Source organism: Mustela nivalis (assembly GCF_964662115.1).
Source record: "Mustela nivalis genome assembly, contig: HAP1_SCAFFOLD_2991, whole genome shotgun sequence".
In the NCBI taxonomy this organism is placed as follows: Eukaryota; Metazoa; Chordata; class Mammalia; order Carnivora; family Mustelidae; genus Mustela; species Mustela nivalis.
Window position 1 is genome coordinate 1,218 of NW_028133678.1, and position 25,764 is coordinate 26,981.

General features: G+C 60.8%; 1 protein-coding gene and 1 long non-coding RNA gene across 2 annotated transcripts; one reads left to right on the plus strand and one right to left on the minus strand.

Annotated features, from left to right (window-relative positions):
* The first annotated feature begins 529 nt into the window (after nt 1–529).
* Nucleotides 530–13,243, plus strand: STMN3 (stathmin 3). Its single transcript, XM_082751351.1, has 6 exons — nt 530–703; nt 939–1,041; nt 8,133–8,228; nt 8,501–8,676; nt 10,520–10,711; nt 11,428–13,243. Exons 1-6 carry the CDS (start codon nt 623–625, stop codon nt 11,485–11,487), a joined length of 708 nt encoding a protein of 235 aa, XP_082607477.1. The 5' UTR covers nt 530–622; the 3' UTR covers nt 11,488–13,243.
* Nucleotides 13,244–22,992: 9,749 nt separating this feature from the next.
* LOC309858635 lies at nt 22,993–24,030 on the minus strand. The gene is made up of 2 exons (XR_014308279.1): nt 23,516–24,030; nt 22,993–23,290 (listed from the first exon to the last, which is right to left on the minus strand). It is a non-coding gene; the product is annotated as an uncharacterized lncRNA (long non-coding RNA).
* Nucleotides 24,031–25,764: the final 1,734 nt, after the last annotated feature.

The window sequence follows — 25,764 nt, forward strand, 5'->3', positions numbered from 1 at the left end:
TTTCCCAGTTTTAGTCCTGGCCCGAGGACCTAGTTGCTTACGGAGCAAGCGTTTCTCTTGACCTCTGTGGTTCTGTCCCTTACATGGAAATGACGCTCGGTCCGTTTCATTTCCCAAGGCCAGGGTGAGAGAGAGGGTCACTGCAGGAAAAGGGCCCACCATCTGCAAAGCTCTCCCGCGGGGGATATCAACCTGATCTCTAGGCCCAGAGAGGAGGGAGTCATGACCCCGCACACTCACCAACTCTCTCTCTCCTCACCTGAAGACAGGCGTTATGGCTGTATCTTGCCCAGAGAAACAGAGCCTCGGAGAAGTCAGAAACCCGCTCCCAGTCGCACAGCAAGTGGGTCTCAGAGCTGGGGTCGGAGCTCATCTCTATCTCACTTCACAGCCTTTGTCCCAGGCCTCACCATCTCATTTATCATCTTGTTCTGCCCCAGAATTGACTCGTCCTTTGGGGTGCTCCTTGGAGGCCTTCCCGACCAGTTCCTACCCTACTGTCTATGACGTGCTTTCCCCTCAGCATGGACCTGGGCGCACAGAACACCCCTCCCAGGCTTCAGAGGCTTTAATGAAGAGCTCTCCGGCCCCAGCCTGATGTGGGGGCCTCTCCTCTCCGGCCATGCGGACCCTGGGGAATGGGGCATGTCTCCACATACCCCCAAGCCTGCACAAAGCCAAGCTGGGGCAGCGAGCCCAAGAGGTAAGCAGGGAGTGCATGGGCGTGGGCTGCAGTGTCCCACCCCAGGTCCCAGGCTGGTCTCTGCCCTCCCACCGTGCCCTCCCCTCCCTCTGACGGCTGCAAGCCCCTCCCACAGCCCCCCAGTCCTCGCACACACTCTTGCTCCGGCGCACGGCGCTCTCTCGCTCTCTCGCTCCCCCTCCCCCTCCCTCTCGGTGCCCGCCTCCCGCCCGCCCTCGCTCCCTCCCCTCTCCAGCACTGCAGCATTCGCCGACTGCAGCTCCAGCCGCCGCCGCCCGAGCCTCCTCGGCCTTCCGCAGCCGCCACCGCCGCCAGCACCATGGCCAGCACCCTTTCCGGTAGGCGCTGGGGACATGGACATCCTGGGGCGGCGGCGGGACTGAGCTGAGGCCATTGTCTCGCCTCGCCCGAAGCTGGGGTCGGTGGCGGACTCTGATTTCACATCTCAGACTTGACGCTCTGCAAGGGTGCAGGGCGCGGCCCAGCCAAACCCACAGGAGCTGGGGTTCAGGGCCAACGGGTTGGGAACACCTGGTACCCAGGGCAAGGATTGCTGCACGGTGGCAGCTGGCCTGGGCCAATGGGCAGGGGCCGCGCCCACGCAAGCACCCTGGGTGAGGGTGCATTGCCCCTTCCATGGCCGCTGTGCCAGGCCAGGTGCTACTGTGGCAGGGTGGCTCCAAGGGCCCCGGTGCGGTCCGTACCCCCAGGTGGGCGCGCCCGGCAGGGGGGCGGGGTGCAGACAGCGTCCCCTGAGGCGCCTGTCTACTGCAGACCCTGGTCAGACCTCGCCTTCACGGGGGTGGGAGGCTGGAGAGTAGGACTCTTTGCAGGAGCCTGAGCCCTAGCCCAGGGCTGGCGGGCCAGGCCCTGTCTGCGCCAATGGAGCGCCCTGGGGACTGGAGGGACGCTGTGCAAGGGCGGGGGAGGAGAAGCCCAGCGGAGAGCGAGGGGAGCCGCACCCGCGTCTAGCGTGGTCGTCCCCCCCACTCCGCCTCGATGCTTTGGGCTTGGAGACCGCTCTGCGACATGGTGCCGCCCGCTGGTGCTCTGGTCGAAAAAGCCGCCGCCCTATGCGCACCGGGGTTTGGATAGAGGAGGGGCCGCTGCGGGGTTTGGATAGAGGAGGGGCCGCTGCAGTTTTCAAGCCCTCCCAGCAAGGAGGGGTCTGTCCCTCCCTCCCCTACCGCCCCGCCTCCCAAGTTGCGGATCCCCTGCACCCAAAGCTGCGACCCTCCTCCCTCCCTCCTGGCTGGCTTCAGTGCCCCTCCGTGGAGGGGTGGACACGGGGCAGTTACTGGCTGCGAGAGAGCTGCAGGGGACCCTGGACGGGAGGACATGGGGCTGGCTTCCCCGAGGAGCACTCTGCCCTGTCTGGCTGCCCCAGGGACCAGCCGCATCACTGCACCGCCTGTAGCCAGGGACATCTGGGCAGCAGCTCCCCCACCTCCACCCCATTTCCTCCTGGACCCAGAACTCCACTCCCAGCCGACCCTCCTCTCCCTTCTTGGGGGTCCCCTCTCCCTAGCTAGCTGGATTCTCTCTGGAGTGGACATACAGTTGGCAGAGCTGCACGCACTCGTGTGTGCCCTGACCAGCCTCAGGCCATCCGGATTCCAGGCCCCAGGTGACTTCTGCTCCTGTCTAGGAGGGACCACGTGCGTCACTGCCCACACTCCTCCTTCGTGCAGTCTAGTCCGTGAGGGGCTTGTCGACCTGGCTTCATCTGCCCTTTGTCCTCTGCTCTGGATCTCCTCAGATACTGGGCTCAGCTTTGGGCAGGAGCTGAGGGTCCTTCCCACGGCCAGAGTGCTAGCCCAGTTCCCCGCTGAGGTGGGACTTCGGGCCCGGGCTCAGGGTCTGTGCCCCAGCGGGAGACAAGGAGCAGCCACTGGTGGGAGATGCCCTCAGCCTTTTCTCTCTAGTAAAAGCCTTACTCAGCGGGTCTCATTCCTGCCCTCCATCTGACTGGGAAGCAGACACATTAGGGGGTGAAATGGTGCAGCCGAAATCACAGTGCTGATGGCCACCAGAGTGGGCACAGGTGCACTGACCTCAGAGCCCCCTTACACGAGCCCTCTCTTATTTGCCAGTCTTTGGGGCACTGCTGACCCATGCTCGGTCCCAGGATTTTTCTGGGTGTCCAGGTTGCTGCCGACGTGAAAAGGGAAACCGTGAGTGCAGTCAGTGACGTCCAGCACGGCCGCAGCCTCACTGATGTGCCGCGAGCCGGCTGGAGAATTGCCCCAGGCCAGAGTCACACAGGGATGGGCCTTTCCTGTTTTACGGCTGGGGCTGCCCGGGGGAGAGTACAGCCCACCTGTGTGTGCCTGTGCTCACCTTCATTACAGTTCCATAGGTGGGTGAGCGCACTGGTAACTGTGGCCAAGATCCGTTTAAGTGAATCCCAGCTATGACTTCTGTGTTAACAAATGTCTCTGATTGGAGCAGTCCCTGGTGCTCCGCGCCTCAGTGGCATGTCTGCCCCACTGGTGGGCTTCGTTTGGTCTTGGGGACTTGGGAAGGGTTCCCAAGGGAAGACCCATCCTCCGCTATGACCTTGTAGTCACCACAAGATTGACCTCAGCTTTCTCTTCCTCTGTCGACTTTCCCACCACCTTTCCCTTGAGCGTCCGCTGTCAGGCGATGTCACTCGGCTGGGGGGATGTGACTGTCTCTTGGTGACCTTCCCAGACACTCAGGTCTGCACACACTTTTGTCTCCTTATGCAGCTCCGTTGAGTGAGAGGGCTTGGCCCTGCTACCTAAGCTCTCCGGGCCTCGTGTAGATGGGGTGAATGTGGTGGCACCCCCTGTTCTGAGAAATGAACAAGGTATTTCAGGAAACGTGCTTGGCCCAGTGCCTCACAAGAACTGGGTGCCCAGTCCATGCCGGGCAGCGTCACTTCGGCAGCCACATTCCCCAGGGTTTCTTCCCCAGAGAGGTGGATCCGGCGGCTGGCTCTGCCGTGCTGGGAGTCTGACTAGTGAGAGGGGTAGCCTGGGTGGCAGTGAGCTCCGTCTGTCAGGAAGCAACTAGCAGCACCCTCCAAGATCCTCTTAGGGATGAGTGGGCATCTGTGGGTGCCCTGCCCTCCCAATTCTCGATAAACACCCTCCCACCCCCACCACCGTGAGACGCCCAATAGGAAAGTGTCGTCAGAGCTGGGGCTCAGGACCAGGCTCCCATCCTGTCATGCGGTGTGACTCTGAGCAGGCTCCTTGCTCTCTCACACACTGTCTCTCTCTCTCTCTCTTTGCTCAGTAGAAATGACTCGGACAAGGGCTGGCTGGTCTTGAGGGTCAGTTGGGAGTCTGGATGGAATGTGCCCACCTCGCGGGTGCCAGGTTATGGTTACCATTCCACTGTAGGCCAATTGGGTGCTTTCTAACTCATGCTCACCTAGGATCTAAGCATCCAGAAAGCCAATGTGTGTTTTGAGTATATAATATTTAATATGAAGAGGACGAGGAAGATGAAAGGAATCCAGTTCATGCCAGAGATTTTTTTTTTAAGATTTTATTTATTTATTTGACAGAGAGAGGGATCACAAGCAGGCAGAGAGGCAGGGGGAGGCAGGCTCCCCACTGAGCAGAGAGCCCAATGCGGGACTCGATCCCAGGACCCCGGGATCATGACCTGAGCCGAAAGCAGAGGCTTAACCCACTGAGCCACCCAGGTGCCCCCAGAGATTTGCTTTTAATAACTCTCCAAAGTCAGTGATGGGGAAGGAAGAGAGAGGTCCTGGCGAGAGGGAGAAACAGCCTCCAAGCTGTGGAGGGGCTTGAGCTCTGTCTGTGGAGAAGGGCCTAGATGGATCTGAGCCTCAACCTCTTCCCTCTGGGACGAGACATAACCTTTAAGCCCGTCCAGCTTCGAGGACACAGGTATGACCAACTTCCTGTGTAAGGAGCTGCTGGGCCCAGCCTGCTCTGCAGCCCCATGTGTGGGCTTCCCCTTGTTAACTCTGCAAACTTGCCAATGTCCCCACCTGCGGCCCAGTCCCCTCCAACCCGCAGCCAGACCACACAGCACGTCTTACTCCCAAGCCCCTTCTGGGGGACTGCCCCTTCCCACTTGCCTACTTAGGGTGAGTCTTCTGGGAAGGAAGGGCTTCATGGGCCATCAGCCCGGGAGAAACCAGCCTGGGGAGTCTCCGTGACCATCAGACACCGAGCCACACCCCACTGCCACCCGCAGGACACAGTCAGGCCCTCACTTCCTAGCTGGACACTGGTGCCCTGGGCTGGTCCATGCCCTCAGAGAGTTCTGACTTCAGTCTCCACCACCCCTCCCCCGTCCTTCTCCCCTCTATGCTAACAGTGCGGTGCTCACACCTGCCCAAGCTCCACGTGCTGCCTCTGAACTGCGACCAGCCTCCCTTCATGCTGAGGTGACCGGCTGGAAGGGAGCTCCCTGACCTTGCCTGCAGACTTCTTTCTCTGTAATGAAGGTGCAGGTCATTCCTGGGAAAACTTCAGGTTCAAGGCAGAGAGGAGCTGAAGCAGCTGCGAGGCCCCAACCCAAGCTGCTGGCATGCATGGTAAACCCATTTGGAGGTTTCCACCTGTGGTGAGGAAGGGCTGCCCGGAAGGCCAGGGAGGCAGTGTCTGTTGCCAGGGAGGTGGGTGGTGGTGAGGTTAGACCAAGCCCCTTCCTTCCTGGCCTCTCCCAGGATCCAGGTGTGCCCCCCCCCCCGACCCAGACCCCCTCTGGCTCCCCTCCTGCCCCTCCCTCTGAACACCGGGCTCTCCTTTCCCCAGCCTTTCCAAAGACCAAATACCTCCTGGTCTGCTGCTTCAGAAGAGCTGGTTTTGCCTGGTCTCGCGCCCTCCAGCTCCCCAGCACATGTAGTGTGAGCTGTGCCTCTGCCTCCTTTTGAAACTGACCTCTTAGGGCCCCTGGGGGGCTCCCTCGGTGAAGTGTCTGCCTCGGGCCCAGGTTGTGGTCTCAGGGTCCTGGAATCAAGCCTCCCTTGGGCTCCCTGCTCAGCGGGGAGCCTGCTTCGGTCTCTGCCCCTCCCCCCACTCGTTTTCGCAATCTCTCAAAGGAAATCTTTAAAAAAACTTTTAAAAACCTCTATGAGTCTAATAAATAAATAAATAAACTTTTAATAGCACAAGTATTGCACAAATAATTATGCTTGTAAAAAAAATGAAGCCAAAATCCCCTCGGAAGCGGCCGCATGTGGCCCACTTCCCTCCCAGCCTCCTGGAGCCCGTGACCAAGCTGGTGACCAAGGCATAGATCTCTGCTTGCTTCCCCTCCATGTCCACCCCCTTTTTAAAAGATTTTATTCATTTATTTGACAGAGACACAGCGAGAGAGGGAACACAAGCAGGGAGAGTGGGAGAGGGAGAAGCAGGCTTCCCGCGGAGCAGAGAGCCCGATGCGGGGCTCCATCCCAGGACCCTGGGGTCATGACCCAAGCTGAAGGCAGACACTTAACGACTGAGCCCCCCAGGCGCCCCCACACACCCCTTAAAGGCTCTTCTTGCTGCTGCTCAGGGTCCCTTTGTGTGCTCCCTTCACTGTCTCTTGGGCTCTCTCCTGAAGAGCCTGGGTCATCAGGACATTTGGACCAAATACCATCATTCTCTCCTCTGGTTGTGAGGAAACCCTGCTTGCCATGAGCTGCTCTCTCAGACAAGGGCCTGGTAATTTCTGTCCTGTGCCCTGTTTCTACAACAGCATTTTCCCCAAGTTCACATTAGCTCAATTTAAAACACTATTTTGTGTGAAATTTGATCAGGAAGTTTCTTCCTTTTTTTTAAGACTTTATTTATAGGGGCACCTGAGTGGCTCGGTCAGTTAGGTGTCTGCCTTCCTCTCAGGTCACGATCCCAGGGGCCTGGGATCGAGCCCCACATTGGGCTTCCCGCTCAGCCGGGAGTCTGCTTCTCCCTCTCCCTCTGCCCTCCCCCCCACCCCGCTGCTTGTGCTCTCTGTCTCTCTCAGTCAAATAAAGCTAGAGAGCACGACCCGGGGTGGGGTGGAAGCAGGAGAGGGAGAAGCAGACTCCCCGCTGAGCAGGGAGCCCAATGTGCGGCTTTATCCCAGGACCCCAGGATCACAACCTGAGCCAAGGCAGCCGCTTCACTGACTGAGCCCCCCAGGTGCTCCAGTGAGGAGCTTTCTTGTCCGCATTCATGTCTACTCCTTGGAAGGCCACTTCATGGAAGCCACACTCCCTCTCTGGAGTGTCCCTCTGGAGACCTGTACCAGCTTCTCCAGCTTGGGAGGCGGGAGGTGGGTCCCTGAGTCTCCTAGTCTCCAGGACATTTTGGAGTGGTGTAAAGCACACAGACCACCTGGGATTCCACTTGAGGGGCTTTGGGCAAGTCACCCAGCCACTTGGGCCCAGTGTCATCTCAGTGGAGCCTAGAGACAGTCTTGGGCTGGAAGACTGTTAAACATTAGTGAGACACTGGGCCAGCGTGTCTACCTAGGGGCCTGGGTTTTCGTGAGTAGACCACAGATAGCTCAGTTATTGTGATTCTGACCGTGGGCTTCTCCCCTTCCCCTGACAGGGCTCAGGGCCTCAGCAGACAAGCTTACCTCCTTTTCTGGTTGAGCACCAGGGGGCACCTGCTGTGGGGACTCTGCAAGGCTAGAGGGCGGGCTTTGGTGCTGAACGGACAGCTCCCCACCCTTTGGCTCTAGAGGGACCGCGAGTGTGTGCCTGGTGACTGCCTGGTGTCACCTGGGGTAGCTGCGTTGCTGCTATCAGGCGGCGAGGGGGTGGGGGACGCCACACGGGAGGACGTGTGATGGCTTCCCCCAAGTGTACAGACCAAGGGCTGCCTGCATCTGTGCTGGCCCAGTCGTGAGTGTGCTGGTTAGTATCTGCGAGAGGGAAAGTGGAGGAAGTTGGGAGAAGTACTGGGAGGGCCAGGAAGATGCACAATGACAGGGTCACAGAGACATGGAGAGAGAGAGAGAGAGAACCGAGCCAGGAAGACAAGAGGATGAACAGAGACAGACAAACACACAGTGAGGCAGAGGAATGAGATAGAAGTGCCAAGAGAAGAAAGGTGGCAGGGGCGCGTGGGGCCCAGTGGGGGAAGCCTCTGCCTTCAGCTCAGGTTGTGATCTCAGGGTCCTGGGATCGAACCCCACATCGGGGGGGTTCTCTCTCTCTCTCTCTCTGCTGGCCTCTCTGCCTACTTGTGATCGCTCTCTGTCAAAATCTTGAAAAGAGAGAGAAAAGAGGAGGAGGGGTACTAGGAGAACAATGCGGGACAACCCACAGGAAGGTGTGGCCAGGGACAAAGTCAGCTTCTAGGATGGGGAGGAGAGATGTCCAGAGGCAAGAGAACAGAAAAGGGAGAAGCTAACACAGGCTTCCAGAGAGGCACAGCATGGGGTGTACTGGGGAGGAAGAGGGAGGCGGCCATGGCGCCCTCTCATACTGGTCTCCTGCCCACAGCTTACAAGGAGAAGATGAAGGAACTGTCAGTGCTGTCGCTCATCTGCTCCTGTTTCTACTCACAGCCGCACCCCAACACCATCTACCAGTATGGGGGTGAGTGTGCCCTGGGCTGCTGTCCGCTCCTGCTTGGTCAGTGCCTGCCTCCTCCTTTCCTTGCTCTTTGCTCCTACCGCTTCTCCAACCCACCCCGCCCCCACCTCAGCTCAGCTGGCTTCTGGAGAGGGAGCCTCTGATGAGAGGCAGACTTGGGGGCTCAGGCCTGGGGGTCCCACATGAGCAGCCATGCTCCCTCCCTTAGCCCTCAATTTGAATGTGTCCTGGGAACATGGCCCCTCAGAATCCTGAAGCCCCATCTGGTCTTGCAGATATGGAGGTGAAGCAGCTGGACAAGAGGGCCTCTGGGCAGAGCTTCGAGGTCATCCTCAAGTCCCCTTCTGACTTGTCCCCCGAGAGCCCAGTGCTCTCCTCTCCCCCCAAGAGGAAGGACACCTCCCTGGAGGAGCTGCAGAAGCGGCTGGAAGCAGCTGAGGAACGAAGGAAGGTGAGGCCCCCCCCTGCCCCCAGATCCTGATCAAGGTGGCCGGGCAGAAGGCGTCACTGGCACAGACAGCGTCCTCAAGGCACAGGATGCTCCAAGCCTCTGCTTGGCTGTTGGCGGAGCGGAGAGGGCGTCATAGCTCCCTGGACGTCCACTTGGGGCATCAGAAGGGACAAGAAGGTGAAGGGTTACCAGCAGGAGAGGGCAGGGACCAGGTAGCTGGAGGGGGCAGGGACCAGGTAGCTGGAGAGGGCAGGGACCAGGCAGCTGGAGAGGGCAGGGACCAGGTAGCTGGAGAGGGCAGGGACCAGGCAGCTGGAGAGGGCAGGGACCAGGTAGCTGGAGGGGGCAGGGACCAGGCAGCTGGAGAGGGCAGGGACCAGGCAGCTGGAGGGGGCAGGGACCAGGCAGCTGGAGGGGGCAGGGACCAGGCAGCTGGAGAGGGCAGGGACCAGGCAGCTGGAGGGGGCAGGGACCAGGCAGCTGGAGAGGGCAGGGACCAGGTAGCTGGAGGGGGAAGGGACCAGGTAGCTGGAGGGGGCAGGGACCAGGCAGCTGGAGAGGGCAGGGACCAGGCAGCTGGAGGGGGCAGGGACCAGGTAGCTGGAGAGGGCAGGGACCAGGTAACTGCTGGAAGGGCTGTCCTTGGCCATGGCCAGGAGAGGGCCCTGGGATGTGAGTCTGGGCTGTCATCCAGCTCCAGGAGAGAGAAGAAAGGGACTGTCGTGTGTTGAGGGCTGCAAGCCCACACCTGCGGGAGCTCAGAGGGCCCCTGGGAGAAGGGCGGCATGGCCGAAGGGTCCCTCCCTGTCCCTTCCCCTCACACCAGCCCCATGGAGACGGACACACAAAATACTCCCAGCATGTAGTCCTGGTGTCCAAGCCCACTGGGCAGGGGTACTGGCCCCAAATCCCTTAGAGCGTGTCCAGTGAAATCTGAGGACCCAGGCCTCCTAGGGTTAACGAGCAGTGACTGGCATGTGGGTGGGCCCAGCAGCCTTCTGCAGGAGGGGACAGCCCTTGCGCTCTGACCCGCACCTCTCCCCCGGGCTCCAGGCGCCCCTTCCTCCAGTAGGGTGGACAGTGCGGCCGCACCGGCTGTCCCAGTCTCTTCGCTCCAACTAGTCCCTTCTCCAGCAGCCCTGGGGACCCTCCCACCGCCCCCACACCTCAGGGAACTCAGGACACAGTGCGGATCAAGCACCTGCTTTGTGCTCAGCGGGCAGACGTTCGAGGAGGAGGCCGTGCGGGTTCCGTGACGGCCCCTAACTTTTGAATTTGCTCCTCCAACATTCCCTGAGCGCACCCCGGGCGTGGGCGGCGGGGCGGCGAGAGCCCGTCTCGCGGCGGGGCGCCCTCCACCTAGCGGGAGGGTGGGCTCCGCCGGCGAGGACGGACGGAGGGGGTGAGCAGCTGCCGGTGTGTCTGGGGCCGGGGGTTCTCCGGGCGCGCCCGCGGACCTTGCGGGGCCGAAGGCCAGAAGTCCAGGCAAACCGAGAGCCGGTGGACACCCTGGCTGTCGGCGGGGCCGTGGAGACCTGAGCTCCCGGAGGGCGCGCGTCGGGCGGGCAGCAGGGCGGGGTGACGGGCGCTGGGCGAAGCCCAGACCGCGCGCGGGGAGGCCGGGCCGGCGGGGGGCAGGGGACCGGGGGCAGGGGACCGGGGGGCAGGGGACCGGGGGCAGGGGACCGGGGGCAGGGGACCGGGGGGCAGGGGACCGGGGGCAGGGGACCGGGGGGCAGGGGACCGGGGGCAGGGGACCGGGGGCAGGGGACCGGGGGCAGGGGACCTGGGGCCGGGGACCGGGCCGGGCCGCCGCCCACCGCGCCCCCGGCCGCCCGCGCAGACGCAGGAGGCGCAGGTGCTGAAGCAGCTGGCCGAGCGGCGCGAGCACGAGCGCGAGGTGCTGCACAAGGCGCTGGAGGAGAACAACAACTTCAGCCGCCAGGCCGAGGAGAAGCTCAACTACAAGATGGAGCTCAGCAAGGAGATCCGCGAGGCGCACCTGGCGGCGCTGCGCGAGCGCCTGCGCGAGAAGGTGCGCGCGCGCCCGGCTTCGGGAGGGGCGGGGCGAAGGCCGAGGGGCGGTCCCGAGGGGGCGGGGCTCCACCCGGGCGGGGCGGTGCCCGGGCAGCAGGAAGGAGGGGCTGGGCCTGCCTCTGCTGGACGCCTCGGGCCTCACCCGAGGCCCGGGTCCAATCTCGTTGCGGGGGGTGAGGGGACACGGCCGGGAGCCGCTGCTTCAGAAGTGCCCCGAAAGACGCGGGGTGGCGCTAGAACAGGGGAGGCGCTGCGTTAGGCGGGGGGGCCAGGGCAGCCCTAGCAGCCCCCTCCTTGGCGGGCCGTCCCGCCGCGCCAGTAGCCCGGCCGCTCCCGGTCCTGCGGGGAGCAGCCCTGAGTGAGGCGAGGCCCCGCCTCGGCCGGAGCCCCCTCGGCGTGGCCTCGGCTGCAGCCCACCGGGAGGGACCAGGCGGGGCACCCAGAGCTTGCCCGAGGAATGTCCCGGGAGTCGCGGCTCTCCCTCTCGTCCGGGTGCGACCCCTGCCGCACTGAGAGCGCCCTCGGCACTCAGGACGCGCTGTGAGGGGAGGACGTGGGCCTCCCCCTGCTCTCTGTTGCTCCTCCGGCCTGGTCGTTAAGGTGCCCTCGTGGGTCGCACTTAGGAGGGTCCCTGAAGCCTGGGTGTGGGGGAAGGGCCAGCCGCCCCCGCCGCGTACGCGGGGCTCCGCCCACCCACCCCTACCGTCCTCGCAGGAGCTGCACGCCGCCGAGGTACGCAGGAACAAGGAGCAGCGAGAGGAGATGTCTGGCTAAGGGGCTGTGGGCCACCGGCGCCTGGATCCTGAGAGGCGACATCAGCACATGCGGGCTCTGGTTTCAGTCTTGTCCCACTTCGTCTAGATGCAACTTTTGTCCCCGCACCCTCCCTCCCTCCCCTGCACCCCCAGCTCCTGCTTCTCTTTCCGCTCCGAGCTGTCCAGTCCTGCACAGGCTCTCCATCAAGGAGCCACCACGGCGTGGCACACAGTCCCTCGGTTCAGGCACCAGGCCAGGCAGTGGCTGGGTCCCCCGTTGGTGGCCCTCTTAGATGTGGTGACAGCCTCAATAAATCCCATGGTGGTAGCAGGAACATGTGGGTCCTTATGCTGGCTTATCCTGTGAGCACCTTGTACTTTGGGCACGTCCTCTGAGCCAGCTCCCTGCCGCTGACAGGCCAAGGTGACACTGCCTGCCAGGCCTTTGGTGGGAGGAGGCCCTCTGGGTCAGTCGTGGGAGCCACTTGTGCAGTGGAATGCTTTGGAATAGTGCGTAGGGGTCCTCTGAGACCACCTGGCCTGCAGTGGGCAGCTTGGACTGGCCTGGGAGGGTTAGTCATTGCCTGTGGCTGGACTGGGCAGTGGGAGGGTGGGATGTGGCCCAGCTGGAGTCCAGGGGAGCAGGCATTCTCCACCAGGGACCCATGAGCCCGTGGCCGTGGTCTAGAGGGTTGTGGGCTGCATGGACACCCCTTGGTGGATCCTCCTCCCAGGAGTGCTCCCCTCCTAAGAGACTCTGGCCCAGTACTGGTGTGGGCCTCCATCACCATTCCTCTCCCCCCGGTAGGCTTTACGGATCCTTGGAGGACCCCGTCTTTAGAGCCCTTTGGAGTCTTGGTCCCTTTCTGTGCCCTAACCCTGGTTTTTAAAAAAAAAAAAAAAAGCTCCTATGGTGCTCTGGGCCATGGGGCTTTCAGGCTCAGCTCTGGACAGGTATGGCTAGGTCTGAGTGAGTGGTAGCTGCAAGTGCCCCTCAGGGAGCAGATGGGGGGGGCAGGGGGGCGTAGGGGACCAGCTGCTTGCAGCCTCAGATGGTGGGGGGCGATGTTCCCAAGCCACCTTCCTACCTAGTCCATCCTTGACATTCTTGACCTGTGGCCCTCTCTGGCACTAGGCCTTTCCTGCCAACACCTTCCTGGACTGGGCTCCTTCTCCTCCATCGGCCGAGGGGGACTCTCCAGATTCCCAGTGCTGGCCTTTGAGGACTGTCACCTGCTGCCCATGAGGGTGGTGTCCAGTCCTTGTGCTCCATCCTCCATGGCCGCCCCACTCCACAGCTGAGGACTGAGGGCAGGGTCCCTGCTGACCATCCTCTGAGTGGGAAGCATGAGGGACAGACTGCAAGGACCCAGAGCCAGGGCTTTAGAAGCCAGGTGGGTGGCCACCCCCCGGTTCCCCCAGCCTCCATCCTATGGAAGCCCGTGCCGGTGGACTGCCAGGGCCCAGCCAGAAAGCACAGCTGGGCGCTGGCTGCTACAACAGGCTTTGGGGGAGGCAGGGACCCATGCCCACTTTCCCTGTCCCACCCACAGTCTCCGGGGGAATGACAAGCCAGGATTGGAACCCCACTGTCCCCCACGTGGCTCCTGCGGGACTCAGAAAGGGACATGGGAAGAGAGCGGAGGGCCGGATTTCTCTCTGCAGTGGCAGCTCTCTCATAGTGGAAGCCTAGTGTGATATGTACCCATCTCATCCACGTAGTGAAAGTGAACTTAAATGAAATCAAATGAATGATTAAAGACAAAAACCCAAAACCTTGTGTAAGAAGTGGCTGAACCGTCCCCGCGAGCATTCTGCATCTGTGGGTCAGAACCGGCTGAAGGGCTACTCCGGGCCAGTACAGGGATGTGACGCACAGAGCCCTGGACTGAAGCCAGTTGTCACGGGTGTTCTTACCACAACTGCTGGTAGTTCTGATGCTGATGGAGGCCTTGAGGAACGAGTATGTATATGACACACATGCCTGTTTTCTTCTCTGGAGCACCAGGAGACAGTGCGGGTGTGAGGGAGAGGGCAGGTGGGGCCCACGCTCAGCTCTCCCCAGGGCCGGGTGCTCCTGCGGGCCTGGGCTCCAGGCCTCAGGCTGCTGCTTTGGAGGACACACGAGGGTCTGACATCTGAGGCTTGTCCTTATCACTGCAGTGCCCTGTGGGTCTTGCTCAGATGTGGAGTGGGTCCTAGCGGTCCGAGCAGGCTGCTGGGGTGCACTCTGTGGCTCTGTGGCCCCCACTGGGCAGCTGATCATTCACAGACACAAATCTGGCCCCAAGGGGGAGACCTAGAGTGGCAAAGAGAGTGAGCAGACATCCTGAGTCCCGGTGGTGGCCCGCCTGTACCATAGGGCCCAGACATCCTGAGTCACACTGGTGGCCTGTTCCAGAGGGCCCAAACAGCCACGTGGGGTGCCCAGCAGACATCCTGAGTCACACTGGTGGCCCGCCTGTTCCATAGGGCCCAAACAGCCACGTGGGGTGCCCAGCAGACATCCTGAGTCACACTGGTGGCCTGTTCCAGAGGGCCCAAACAGCCACTTGAGGTGCCCAGCAGGGACCCCCCTGCTAGGGAGCAGGCACGTTTGTTAGATGTCCAAGCAGGCTATGCTCAGGCGTCCACATAGTCCTCAGGTCCAGGTCCCAGATAGGTGCCTGTTCCCCAGGATCCGGAGAGACCCCTCACCTCTCCCCCACACCTCCCGACCTCTCTGGGGGCAGGCGTACTCCCCCAGGCTCCAAGGACCTCTCCCCATATTTCGTCCTTCCCCTGCCCAGGGAGAGGTGAGAAAGTCAGAATCTGGGACACACAGCTGCCCAGGAGACAGACAGGCCTTGGAAACCAGCAAGAGGAACAGCCGGGAGAAAGGGAGGACAGAAAGCGAGTGTGTTGAGCGTATTTTTATGAGGTGTGAGTTCTGTGTGCCGCTCTTCTGGGTGTACAGACACATACCACATACAGACACACAGCTTGGCATTCCCAGAAGACCGAGCTGATCCCAGGCCAGGCTTCTCAACTCTTAGGGGACCCAAAGCAGCCATTACAGGGCAGATGGCATTTGTAGCAGTCACCGCACGGAGCCTCTGACTTCAGGCAAGCATGGGGAATCCTTCACAGACATCTGCTTTTCTTTTTTTTAAAGATTTTTTTTTAATTTATTTATTTGACAGAGAGAGATCACAAGTAGGCAGAGAGGCAGGCAGAGAGAGAGAGAGAGGAGGAAGCAGGCTCCCTGCCGAGCAGAGAGCCCGATGCGGGACTCGATCCCAGGACCCTGAGATCATGACCCGAGCCGAAGGCAGCAGCTTAACCCACTGAGCCACCCAGGCGCCCGACATATGCTTTTCTTAACAACCACAACAACAAAAACCAAAGATGGGCGTCCTTCTGGGGAGCCAATCCTGTATTAGCTATCCGCACAGCGTCACAAGTGACCTCAAGCAGCGGCATCTCACCACTTCCAGAGCTGGGCTGTCTGGCTCAGGGACTCCCCCAAGGTTGCGGTTGGGACATTGGCTGAGGCTCTGGTCCCCCCAGGACCGGGGACTGGGGTGGAGGGTCCTCAAGTCAGCTCGCTCACACGGAGTCCGCAGGAGACCTCAGGTCCTCCCAGGGCCGCGTGGGCATCCTCAGCCCATCGCCGCTGGCCCCCGAGGGCGAGCCATCAGAGAGGCACGGCGGGGGCAGCTGCATGAACTCCCACACGTTCTCTGTGTCAGGAAGGCCCCCAGGGAAGAGCCTGTGCGGGCGGAGTCAGAGCCACTGGTGAAGTGGAGGGATGTAGAGAACCCGACCCGTGTGCATCAGAACCACAGCCAACGGGACGCCTGGCGTGACCCTGTGTGCTCTGGGCACAGCTGGTGCTCACTCGGTGTCCGGGGGCTGCAGCGGCTCAACGTCCCAAAATACAGTGTCTGGCAACACAGGCAAGATGGTAGCCTAGAAAGCCGTCGGTCCACACGGGGCCTCCCGCAGCGGCTTGCTCTCTTCTCGCCCGGCAAGCTCAGCAGGCGCTGCGGAAGCTGGGGTGGAACAGGGCAGCACAGACCTCGGTTCTTCTCTCTTTGCCGAAGACCTTCAGCTAGTTCCCATCCACAGCTGTGTCCGGGGACTGCTGCAACAGCACCACACGCTGGGGGCTGAGAGCATCAGAAACTCCACCTCTCACCAATCGGAGGCTGGAAGCCCCAAACTGAGGTGTCACAAGGCCATGCCTTCTCTGAAGCCTGGGCCAGAGGTTCCTTCTGGCCTCTCCTAACTCCGGCTGTTGGGAAAGGCAGTCTTCCCACCACAAACAAACCCCTTAAGAATGGGCTTTGGGCTTGTGATCTCTCTCTCTCTCTGAGTGTGTGTCAAATAAATAAATAAATAAATAAAATCTTTAAAAAAAAAAAAAAAAAGAACGGGCTTTGTGCCTGGAACCCTAGTTTCCAACAAATAAGGAGCCCACAGAACTTGTACCAGACATCCTTCCCTGCTGGAAGCTTAGTGAGTGATCTGTTGTCCTGCTTGGGTGAGCACCCCCAAGTGAGCTCCGTCAGGCATGCCCCCCGCTCTCAGTACTCCAGGCTCCGGTGGATTGGGTCTTCCCACTACAGAGCCCGAGGGGTGCGTGCTCAGGGACCAGCTGCCCTAGCAGACTGTGTGTCTCTTCCTTGCGTGAGTCAAGTTGCTGTGTCAGTATGTGATTGCATCGTGCTTTCCTTGGCAACTCCAATGCCAGGATGCAGTGGGCACAAGTGTTTGGGCTCTTACCCAGGCGACGGGCGCTGTGAAAAGCTTTGCTCTCCTTCACGTGGCCGGGGTCCTCCCCTGGGATGGGCACGCAGAGCTGGACACTGGAAATCTTTGGCGTCCCTTGGCTTGTGCATGTGTCATGTCAATCTCTGTGGTCACATGCCATGCCCTCTTTTTGTGTGTCTGTCTCTGTGGGACACCAGTCACTGGATTCGGGCCCCCCAATCCGATATGGCCGCATTTTAGTTAATTATACCTGCAACAACCCTATTTCCAAATAGGGTTACATTCTGAGTTCCTGGGAATTGAGATGTCAACGTATCTTTGGGGGATACAATTCAAACAAAAACAGAAGTTGTAGATATGTAACTCAGCTTTATTTTTTCGATGTCATCTCTACACCCAATGTGGGGCTTGGACTTAGGATCCTGAGTTTAAGAGTCCCACGCCCCACCAACTGACCCAGCCAGGCACCCCAAATAGTTAACTTTAAAACATTTACACACTTATTCATGTATTCAGCCTTTTAGCGAGTTCTTACTACATGTGCTCCTCACTCTAGAGGATGTTGTTGATTCAGAAGCACAGCCTCCCCATGAGAGTGTGCATGCTAGTCTGTAAGACGTTATGCATTCACAGTGATTTATGAGTTTTCAAGGCACTTTATAATGTTAACCTTCAAAATGTCCACTATGGGGGCGCATGGCTGGCTCAGTGGGTTGGGCCTCTGCCTTTGGCTCGGGTCATGGTCTCCGGTCCTCGGATGGAGCCCCGCATCGGGCTCTCTGCTCAGTGGGGATCTGCTTCCTCCTCTCTCTCTGCCTGCCTCTCTGCCTGTGATCTCTGTCAAATAAATAAAATCTTTTTTTAAAAGTCCACTGTGAGGAAAGCAGGGTACATTATTGTTATGACATTAAGATTCCTTTCTGGTTATACATGTAATCCGTGTTCACGCCCTCACTGCAAAGTACAAAGAGAAGAACCGCGGTCCGCCAGCGCTCCCTTCCTGCGGAGAGGATCCGCCGGCCAGCAGGGCCGAGGGAACCTGCAAACCTCTGAGGGCTGCGCACAGTGGCGCGCCGGCATTTCTCCCACGTCGTAAGCATGGCTTTGATGGCTGCGTGGTCATCGTCATCTACTTTACGGATGAATTGGGACTTTTGAGAAAACGTCGCCCACTTCTTGGCTTATGTGGATTATACAGATGGACATTTACCACATTAGGAATTAAAACTCAGAAATTAAAACAATAGCAATTCATTTAAAATGATACACCCGGGGCGCCTGGCTGGCTCAGTGGGTGAAGCCTCTGCCTTCGGCTCAGGTCGTGATCTCAGGGTCCTGGGATCGGACCCCGCATCGGGCTCGCTGCTCAGCGGGGAGCCTGCTTCCCCCTCTCTCTGACTCCTTGTGACCTCTGCCTGTCAAATAAGTGAATAAAATCTTAAAAATAAAATCGAACCAAATCTGGACACGGTGCGAAGCCGGGCTGTGCAGAGCATGCAGTGGGCGTGGCTCTGCGGCTCCTCGCGCATGCGCTCTCTCCTGCCGCGCCTCCCGCAGCCCGCGCCTCCCGCAGCCCGCGCCTCCCGCAGCCCGCGCCTCCCGCAGCCCGCGCCTCCCGCAGCCCGCGCCTCCCGCAGCCCGCGCCTCCCGCAGCCCGCGCCTCCTGCACCCGCTCGCACCCGCACCTGCTGGGGCGCCGGAAGCCCCGGGCTTGCCGCACGCAGGAGAGAGGGTACAGCGATGGCTACAGACCTGGGGCCTGCTTTTATCTTGCTTCTCTCTGGTCAGAGGCTGCCTGAAGCAGAGCCCGATAGACGGTGGGGCATGGCGACCGCACAGCATCCTTGGCCTGGATGACACAGTCCTACGGCCTCTCATTGTCAGGAGGTCTGATGTCAGTGACCTGCAGGACAGTGTGACTTCCTTTCCTTTGGGACAAACCAAGAGCAGAAGCTCCCCTCCTCTTGGGAGCGCGGGGTGCGCTGGCCTCTCACGTGGGTGTTCTTGGGGAGAAATCACCATCCCCGCCCCCAGGACAAAGTGATCCATCCCGTCCGCCCAGCAGAGCTGGCTGTGACTCGGCTGTCTGGCAGACAGAAGAGGGGAGCACACGTCCCGACGCTGGGCCTGAGGTCCCAGGACAGAAACAGGTGGAGGTCACACAGAGACCAGGCAGTCGGGACCCGCAGACTCCGGGACTGGTGGCCACAGCGGAAGGCAGCTGTGCAGACACGCGCAGACACACGGGGTTGTGTGCACTCTCTTGTGCCACCGGTGCCCTTCTGGGCCCTGTCCTTTGGACTCTACGGGCATCATCCGAAGAACATGGGATAAATGACAAGTAGAGACACGGGCCGTGCCCAGCCATTCCCGTATTTACCAGGCAACAAAACAGCAGCACTGACACATACTCAAGAGCTTAACCTTTTAAAAACATATTTTATTTACTTATTTGAGAGAGAGCAGGGGCCAAGGGAGAGGGAGAAGCAGGCAGCCCACGCCGAGGCTTCATTCCAGGACCCTGGGATCGCGCCCCAACCTAAAGTCACACGCTTAACGGACGGAGCCACGCAGGCGCCTCACAGTCCAACCCTAAAAAGAACAGTTTAATCTCTTCCCATCTCTGGCCCAAGTCCACGCTAAGTGACCGGAAACAACGCGCTCTAACATCAGTGAGGCGAGTACGCTTGGAAAGCCATCCTCCTGCTCCAGCGAGGACCCAGGATCCCGGCTCGGTCCTCCCGCTGCCCCGGGCCCCACCGCGGGCGCGCCGGCCCCGATCTGAGCGCGCCCCACGGCCGCGCAGGGAGGGAGACCCCAAACAGACGGACCCGGGGCTGTGCCCGGCCCCGCGGTCCTCAGGCCCAGAGCCGCAGAGCGGGCGGACGAAGGTCCCCAAGCGGCCCGGTGCGACCTCCCAGCGCACCTTCCGTCGAGCAGCAGGGGCGGCTCCGGCGGCTCCCGAGCCGAGGGCGCTCCGCACCCCCGAGGAACGCGCCCCTTCTTGCTGCCGGGAGCGCGAGGGCTTGACCCGTAACTAAAAGTCCCGCGAGGAGCGGGGCGCGCGGCGCTCACAGCTCCGGGCCCCACCTCCGGGGTCTCCGACCGCGCGGCTGGGGCGGAGGAGCTGACCCCGACTTAACTCCAGCGGGGACGAGCCCGGGGGCCGGGCGGCGCGCGCCCCGGCGAGAAGGGAGCCCCGCGGCCGCAGGACCGGACCAGACAGTCGCTCTTCCGGAGCCGTCTCTGGGCACGCACCCGTCACACGCTTCGGAGGACAGGCGGCCCCGTTCGCACACCGTCCCCTCCCCCGTCCTTCAAAGCGTCTCCCGGAACCGCCGCTGGGTTCGGAAGTTCCCCGGCCGGCAGCTGAGTGGGCGGGGCCCGGCGAGGGCGCCGCCGCGTTCGCCCCGGGCCCCGCCCCGAACCCCACGCACGCGCGCCGGGGCCCGCCAGGCCTTATTTCTCGGCGTTGCATGCCTTCCCAATGAGCGCCAAATAAGTCTCCGGGCCCGCCTCCGCCCTACGTGCGCGGCCCCGCCGCCTGCGTCACTAGGAAGCGCGCGCCCGGGCTGCCGCCGCCGCCGCCGCCGCCGCCGCCGAATCCCCAACAAGGAGCGGACCCCACGGCCGCCGCCGCCGCCGCCCGCCTGACGCCGTCGCCGCCGCCCGCCCGCCGGCGCCCGCGCAGGCCCGGCCGCGGCCCAGGTAAGCGCCCGCGGCCCCCCCGTGGCGAGGCCTCTCGCTCCGCCGCGCGCCGCCGTCCAGTCAGGGGTCCCTGCGGAGCGTCAGGACGTTACGGCGGGGGGAGGGGAGCGGGGGAGGGGCGGCGGCGCGCGGCGGGCGTCACGGGCGTCACGGGCGTCACGGGCCCGCGTCAGGCGGCGTCGGCGGCGGCGCCCGCCTCCATCTTGCCGGAAGGCGGCGGCGGGCGCGCGGCCGGGGGCGGTGGGGCGGCCGTCGGGCCGGGCGCGGGCCGTGTGGACGCCCCGCTCTCCGCCCGCCCGCGGGAGCCCCGTCCACGCGGCCCGCTCCGGGGGCCTGCGGATGCCGCCGCGTCGGCGGGACTGCGTCGGCGCGGCCCCGGCCGCTCGGTGGCGCGGCGGACGTCCCCGCGGAAGCAGAGCCCGCGCCGGGCGTCCTTCCGCTCGGCCGCTCCGCCCTCGGCTCTCGGGGCGCCGCGGGGGCCCTGGGAGGGCGGGTGCCGGGCGGGGCGGCGCGTCCCCGGGCCGTGCCCCGAGCCCTGCCCGAGCGGAGAGCGTTAGCGTCGGCCCCGCGCGCGGCCGGTCCCCCGAGCCCGCCGGCCCCGGCCCGGGCCGTCGGCCACGGCCATGCGCCCCCGGGCCCTCCTGCGCGCCTGCGGCGGTTTCCAGGGCGCGGCCGCCCACGGGAGCGCGGAGCTCGCCTGGGGACGCCGCGGCCGGCTCCTGCGGGCGGGCGGGCTGCGTGGGGCGGCGCTTGCACTCGAGGCCGGCGAGCGGGCGGCCGCGGCGTCCGTGCCCCCGGGGGCGCACCCCGGGCAGAGTCGGTGCTGGGCCGGCGGCTCTGGGTGCGGGGGCCCCTGGAGGGCGAGGGACTCGGGGACGCGCACCCCCGCGGGAGGTGTTGGCGTGCGTCGGAGCCTGGAAACCGCCTTCAGACCCGCGGCCCGGCCGAGAACGGAGGCCGCTGCCCGGCGCCGTCTGAGCCCGAGGCGCGGACCGCGTGCCCGGGGGGGCAGCTGCAGCGCAGACGGCTCCCGGGACGCAGGAAGGACGCTGGGGTCGCCTCGGGCGGCGGGAGAAGCTGGGAATCCGGTGAACTCGGACAAAGTTGGCAACGGATTCAAAAGTTCTGAAATCCTGAGAGGATCCAAGAAATGGCGCCCGTGGGCCACTGCGAGCGGCGACAGCGGAGTTCTTAGCCGCGTTTCTATCCAAGGAGACCTGCGCGACCTTGCAGGGGGCTTGGAAAGCCAGGTCTGAGTCCAGCGCGCTGCCCGCACCAGCGTCACTGCCCTGTTTTCCACATCCGTGCTCAAGAATGATGCTTTAAAAATACCAATTCTTACAGTGAGATTTCTCGGGGCTTGGTTCCCACTGGTCAGAAACGCAAGCTCTGGGTGGGGCCAGGGCTTCTGTGTCCCTCGGCCCCAAGCGGGGGCCGCGGAGATCGCCCTGGCCCGCTGGGGAGTGCGGTTCTGGCGGCAGGGGGACCACGAGTGCTTGCTGTGGGGCATGTTCTGTGTGTCCTCGTGCTGGGGACAGAGTACCTCACTATTCTGTGCGGCAGCTTCCGGTGTGTCGTGAAGCCTAGCACAGTTGGCATTGTAGAGGCGGGAACTCAGATTGTGCTCTGCAAAGCTGTGAAACATGGGGGGACTAGGCCGCTGGTGGGGGGGCTCCCTGCTTGGGCCGGGTCTGGTTGCAGTGTGACGCGCGCTGCTGCGTGGGGCTCACCCCCTGAAAGTACAGGTCCCCGCCTGGTGAGGCACCAAACCCGGAGAAGTCAGCACCAAAGCTCAGTGTTACATCAAGCACAATTTTACTTATTTAAAAGGGTTTATTTTTTAACTGCTTTCCATACTCTCTGTGGGGCTCAAACTCAAAATCCTAAGATGGAGAGTTGTGTCCTCCACCGGTGGAGCTGGCCAGGTGCCCCTTAAGTGCCATTTTGAAGCAGACTTTTATGCGTGTTGGTTTAAAGGGCTTGGTTTCAAAGCTTAGACCTAGAACACAAAAGCTGTATTTTAGAAACGGGCAGGAAATCTGTGTGTGTCCGTGAATTCGTTGTTGCAGCTTTTCTGGTTAAAGGCGGCTGAAGACAGCTGTCAGATTGCTGGAGGTCCTGCCCCAGGACCGTGTGGCCCAGGACGTGGGCTCCCGCCTTCAGCATCTCCCTGCCACGATGGTGCACATCTGACCGAGGACGAGCCTACACATGTCACAGCAACCATACGTCTGTGGGGTTTTGACAGATGTATGGTGTCAAATAGCCACTGTTGCAGCAGCCTCCAGTGTCCTGCCACCGTCCTAAAGCCCCCTGTGCCCGCCTCTTCACGCCATTCCGCTCTGGCGACCACTCCTCTTCTCCCCGGGCCCACGGTCGGCCTCGCAGATGGCTGGCGCTCACTTAGCAAGCTGTGGTTAAGGTTCCCACGTGTCTTTTTCAGTCTTTAGAGCCCTCTTATTTTTGTCCCTGAGTGATACTCCATCGTGTGGAGACTTGGAAGGACTCGGTCCTTCCCAGTGGGCTCAGAACAGCAGTTGGGGTGGGGCAGGGAGGAGGCCGCAGGGTCACCCCCCACCCCCCACCCTCCTCACCCCCGCACCGGCCTGGAGCCGGGCCGATGAGGCTGGTCTGTCCGCCTTGGAAACTCGACCAGACAGGCTAGGTCTGCTGCTTGCAGGCGGTTGTGTAAAGACGAAAGAGGAAACCGGTTTCGTGTGCGTTTACACAGAAACTCACCAAAGTGGCTGCTCTTGGTTCGTCCCTGATGTCACAGGTCTCCTGCAGTCTTCTCCTTTCTGTCAGAATAATACCCCTTTGGAGCAGGTCTTCCTGTGACCAGTCCTTTGACTTTTCCTTCACCTGAAAATGTCTTTGTTCTGACTTGATTCCTGTAGGTCTGTTCAGTCTTGTAGAATGCTGGGCAGGCAGCACGTCCCCGCTGTCCCTGCCCTCTGGCCCGCCGCTGTCTGGCCATGGCTCTGGGCCCTGTGGAGGTGGTTCCCCAGCCCGTGGTTAGTTCCATTTGGCTGGCTGCTTTCAGCGGTTTGGTCAGGGTTGCTCTGTTTGAGGTTTGCTGCATTTATGGGGTCTGTAAGTTTTAACCTTTCAGTAAATTTGGGAAGTGGTCAGCTATGATTTCTTAAAAAAAAACTGTTTTCAGCTTCACACTTCTTTGCTCCCGGGACTCAAGTGATGCAATGTCCAATTTTTACATTCTTCTACATTCCCTAAGCTCTGTTCATTTTGGTTTTGTCCCGTTTTTCTGTGTTCGGCATGGGTAATTTGTGCTGACCTGCGTTCATGTCCTCCTCCCATCTCCATTCGGATAGGGAGCCCATCCAGAGAGTTTTTTATTTCTGTTACAGCTTTTTCTTTTTCTTTTTCTTTTTCTTTTTTTTAAAGATTTTATTTATTTATCAGAGAGAGAGAGGGAGAGAGTGAGCACAGGCAGTCAGAATGGCAGGCAGAGGCAGAGGGAGAAGCAGGCTCCCTGCTGAGCAAGGAGCCCGATGTGGGACTCGATCCCAGGACACTGGGATCATGACCTGAGCCGAAGGCAGCTGCTTAACCAACTGAGCCACAAGAGGCGTCCCTCTTTTTCTTTATTTAAGATTGTATTTATTTATTTGACAGAGACAGAGATCACATGTAGGCAGAGAGAGAGGAAGGGAAGCAGGCTCCCTCCCGAGCAGAGAGCCCAATGCAGGGCTCGACTCCAGGACCCTGAGATCACAACCTGAGCCGAAGGCAGAGGCTTAACCCACTGAGCTGCCCAGGTGCGCCAGGCGCGCTGTAACTTTTTCTGTTTAATTCTCAGATCTCCGTTTGGCTATAAGTCTTGTCTCTGTGTTGAGACATTTTATCTCTCCACTTGTTTCAAGAGTGTCTGGCTTCCTCCCTGAAGCCTGGTACACCAGCTGCTTTAAGGTCTCTGACGATTCATTTCAGAGTGAGCTTTTCTTGATAATCTTTTCTCTTGAGAACTAGCCAGGCTTTCCTGCTTTTTATGTCTAAAGATTTTGGATTTTCTTCTGGATGCTTTGAGTATCGTGTTGTGAGGCTCTGGGTCTTGTTTAAATCTCAGAATGTAGACATTTCTGTTGGAGCGGGAAGGCAGCCTGGTTAGGTTCAGCCTGAAGCTTTGGGCCCCTCCTGTGGGCACGGCCCTGACATCAGCTCCGTCTCTAGAGCCGCCATGGTGCTCTTTGAATCTGTCCTGTAGGGTTAGTTCTCCAAACCTTTGGTTTGCCATTTAGGGTCAGACCCCTACACAGATGGTTGTGGGGTGACCCAGGCACCCCTTCCATACCTCCTTCCTCTGCACAGTCTCCCACATACTCTCTGGGCCCAGGGTCCCCGTCCTCTGTCTAGAAACCTGTGGTGTAGGTGTGTCCTCTGTGCCGTGACACCCCTGCACTGGGTCTCCCTTGGGCGAGTGTTAGCACGGAAAGCAGTGGGACCCCCAGTCCCACTATATGCCTCTAGTCTCTTAGTTTTGGGGACAGCTGGGCCACTACCATCACAGGGTTTTAGCAGGGACCAGGGTTTGCTAGAAGGCAGAGACAGTAAAAAAAAAAAAAGGAATAATAAAAGCAGGGCATTTCTCCCTCTTTTGTCACATGTGGATTTCCCTTCTATTTCTGCAAACCAGAGCCTGGACTTGTCTCCAGATGCTTACTGTGCACAGTTCTGGAACGCAGGCTTCCTGAAAGCGAGACCAGGGGACCTACCTGCAGAGAGTCCGTGTGGATCCTGGTCTCCTGTCCTGTCCCCTGCTGTATGACCACTGAGTTTTCAGGCCCCCGTGCAGCAGCCCCATGTGTTCTGTTCAGGGGTTTTAGCTATTACAAAGGCAAAGATGGGGGGAACTGTGATTATTTCAAGTTCACCAGAACCAGCGCTGGAATAGTCCTTCTCTTGTCATTGTTTTCAAAAAGCAGCGGGCTTGGACTGAAGGCTGGGTCTTCCAGGCACAGGTGCTCAGAGCTCTGTTGTGCACAGCCTGAGACCACCTGAGACCCTGTGCCCTGCCTTGTGATTTCCTGTAGGGCTTGGGACCCTGGCGGAGTGACAGTCCTGGTTCCAGTGTCGTCTTCAGCTGAGTCATGGCAACCCCGGATGTGAGTGTCCACATGGAGGAGGTGGTGGTGGTCACAACGCCGGACAGCGCAGTGGACGGGAGCAGCGTGGAGGAGGTGAAGACTGTGCTGGTGACGACCAACCTGGCTCCCCACGGGTGAGACGGGGCCTCCGTCCTGGGAGGGCCGCTCGGGCTCTGGTGGAGGTCCTGGCATCGCGTAAGGACTGGGGGGGCATCAGGAGTTTCTTTTCCTTGAGTGGTCCTTTTTTTCTTTTTCTTTTTTTAAGATTATTTATTTGAGAAAAAAATGCATGAGCGGGGGAGGGGCAGAGGGAGAAGCAGATGGTCCATGGAGCAGGGAGCCCGATGCGGGGCTCCATCCGGGGACTCCAGGATCATGACCTCAGACGGAGGCAGAGGCTTAACTGACTGAGCGCCCCCCCCCCCCCCGGCGCCCATTTTCCCTGAATGTTCTAAACTGGACTCGAGTGTCCGTGTCTGTAGAGAGTGTGAAGGAGCAATAGAAACGTGACATTGGCCAGGGAGCAGAGAGGAGGCGCGCTGTCTGCTCCCCGTCAGCCAGCACGGGCCCGCGGTCTTCCTTTCTGCAGACACGCGGTGATTTCTCTTTCGGTGAGATGGACAGTAGGAGCGGTCGAGGACTGTTCTTTCAGAGTGAAGCTGGGAGCTGTTTCTCCCTCGTCTCTCGTAATAAATGTGCACGTAGACCGTCAGTCGGCAAGGCTGCCT

Bases quoted from the DNA above. Each gene is read 5' to 3' on its own strand.
- STMN3 (XM_082751351.1), top strand. From the start codon at position 623: ATGCGGACCCTGGGGAATGGGGCATGTCTCCACATACCCCCAAGCCTG. The intron at 8,229-8,500 runs GTGAGTGTGCCC...CTGGTCTTGCAG, and splicing joins CACCATCTACCAGTATGGGG to ATATGGAGGTGAAGCAGCTG. The intron at 10,712-11,427 runs GTGCGCGCGCGC...CCGTCCTCGCAG, and splicing joins GCGAGCGCCTGCGCGAGAAG to GAGCTGCACGCCGCCGAGGT.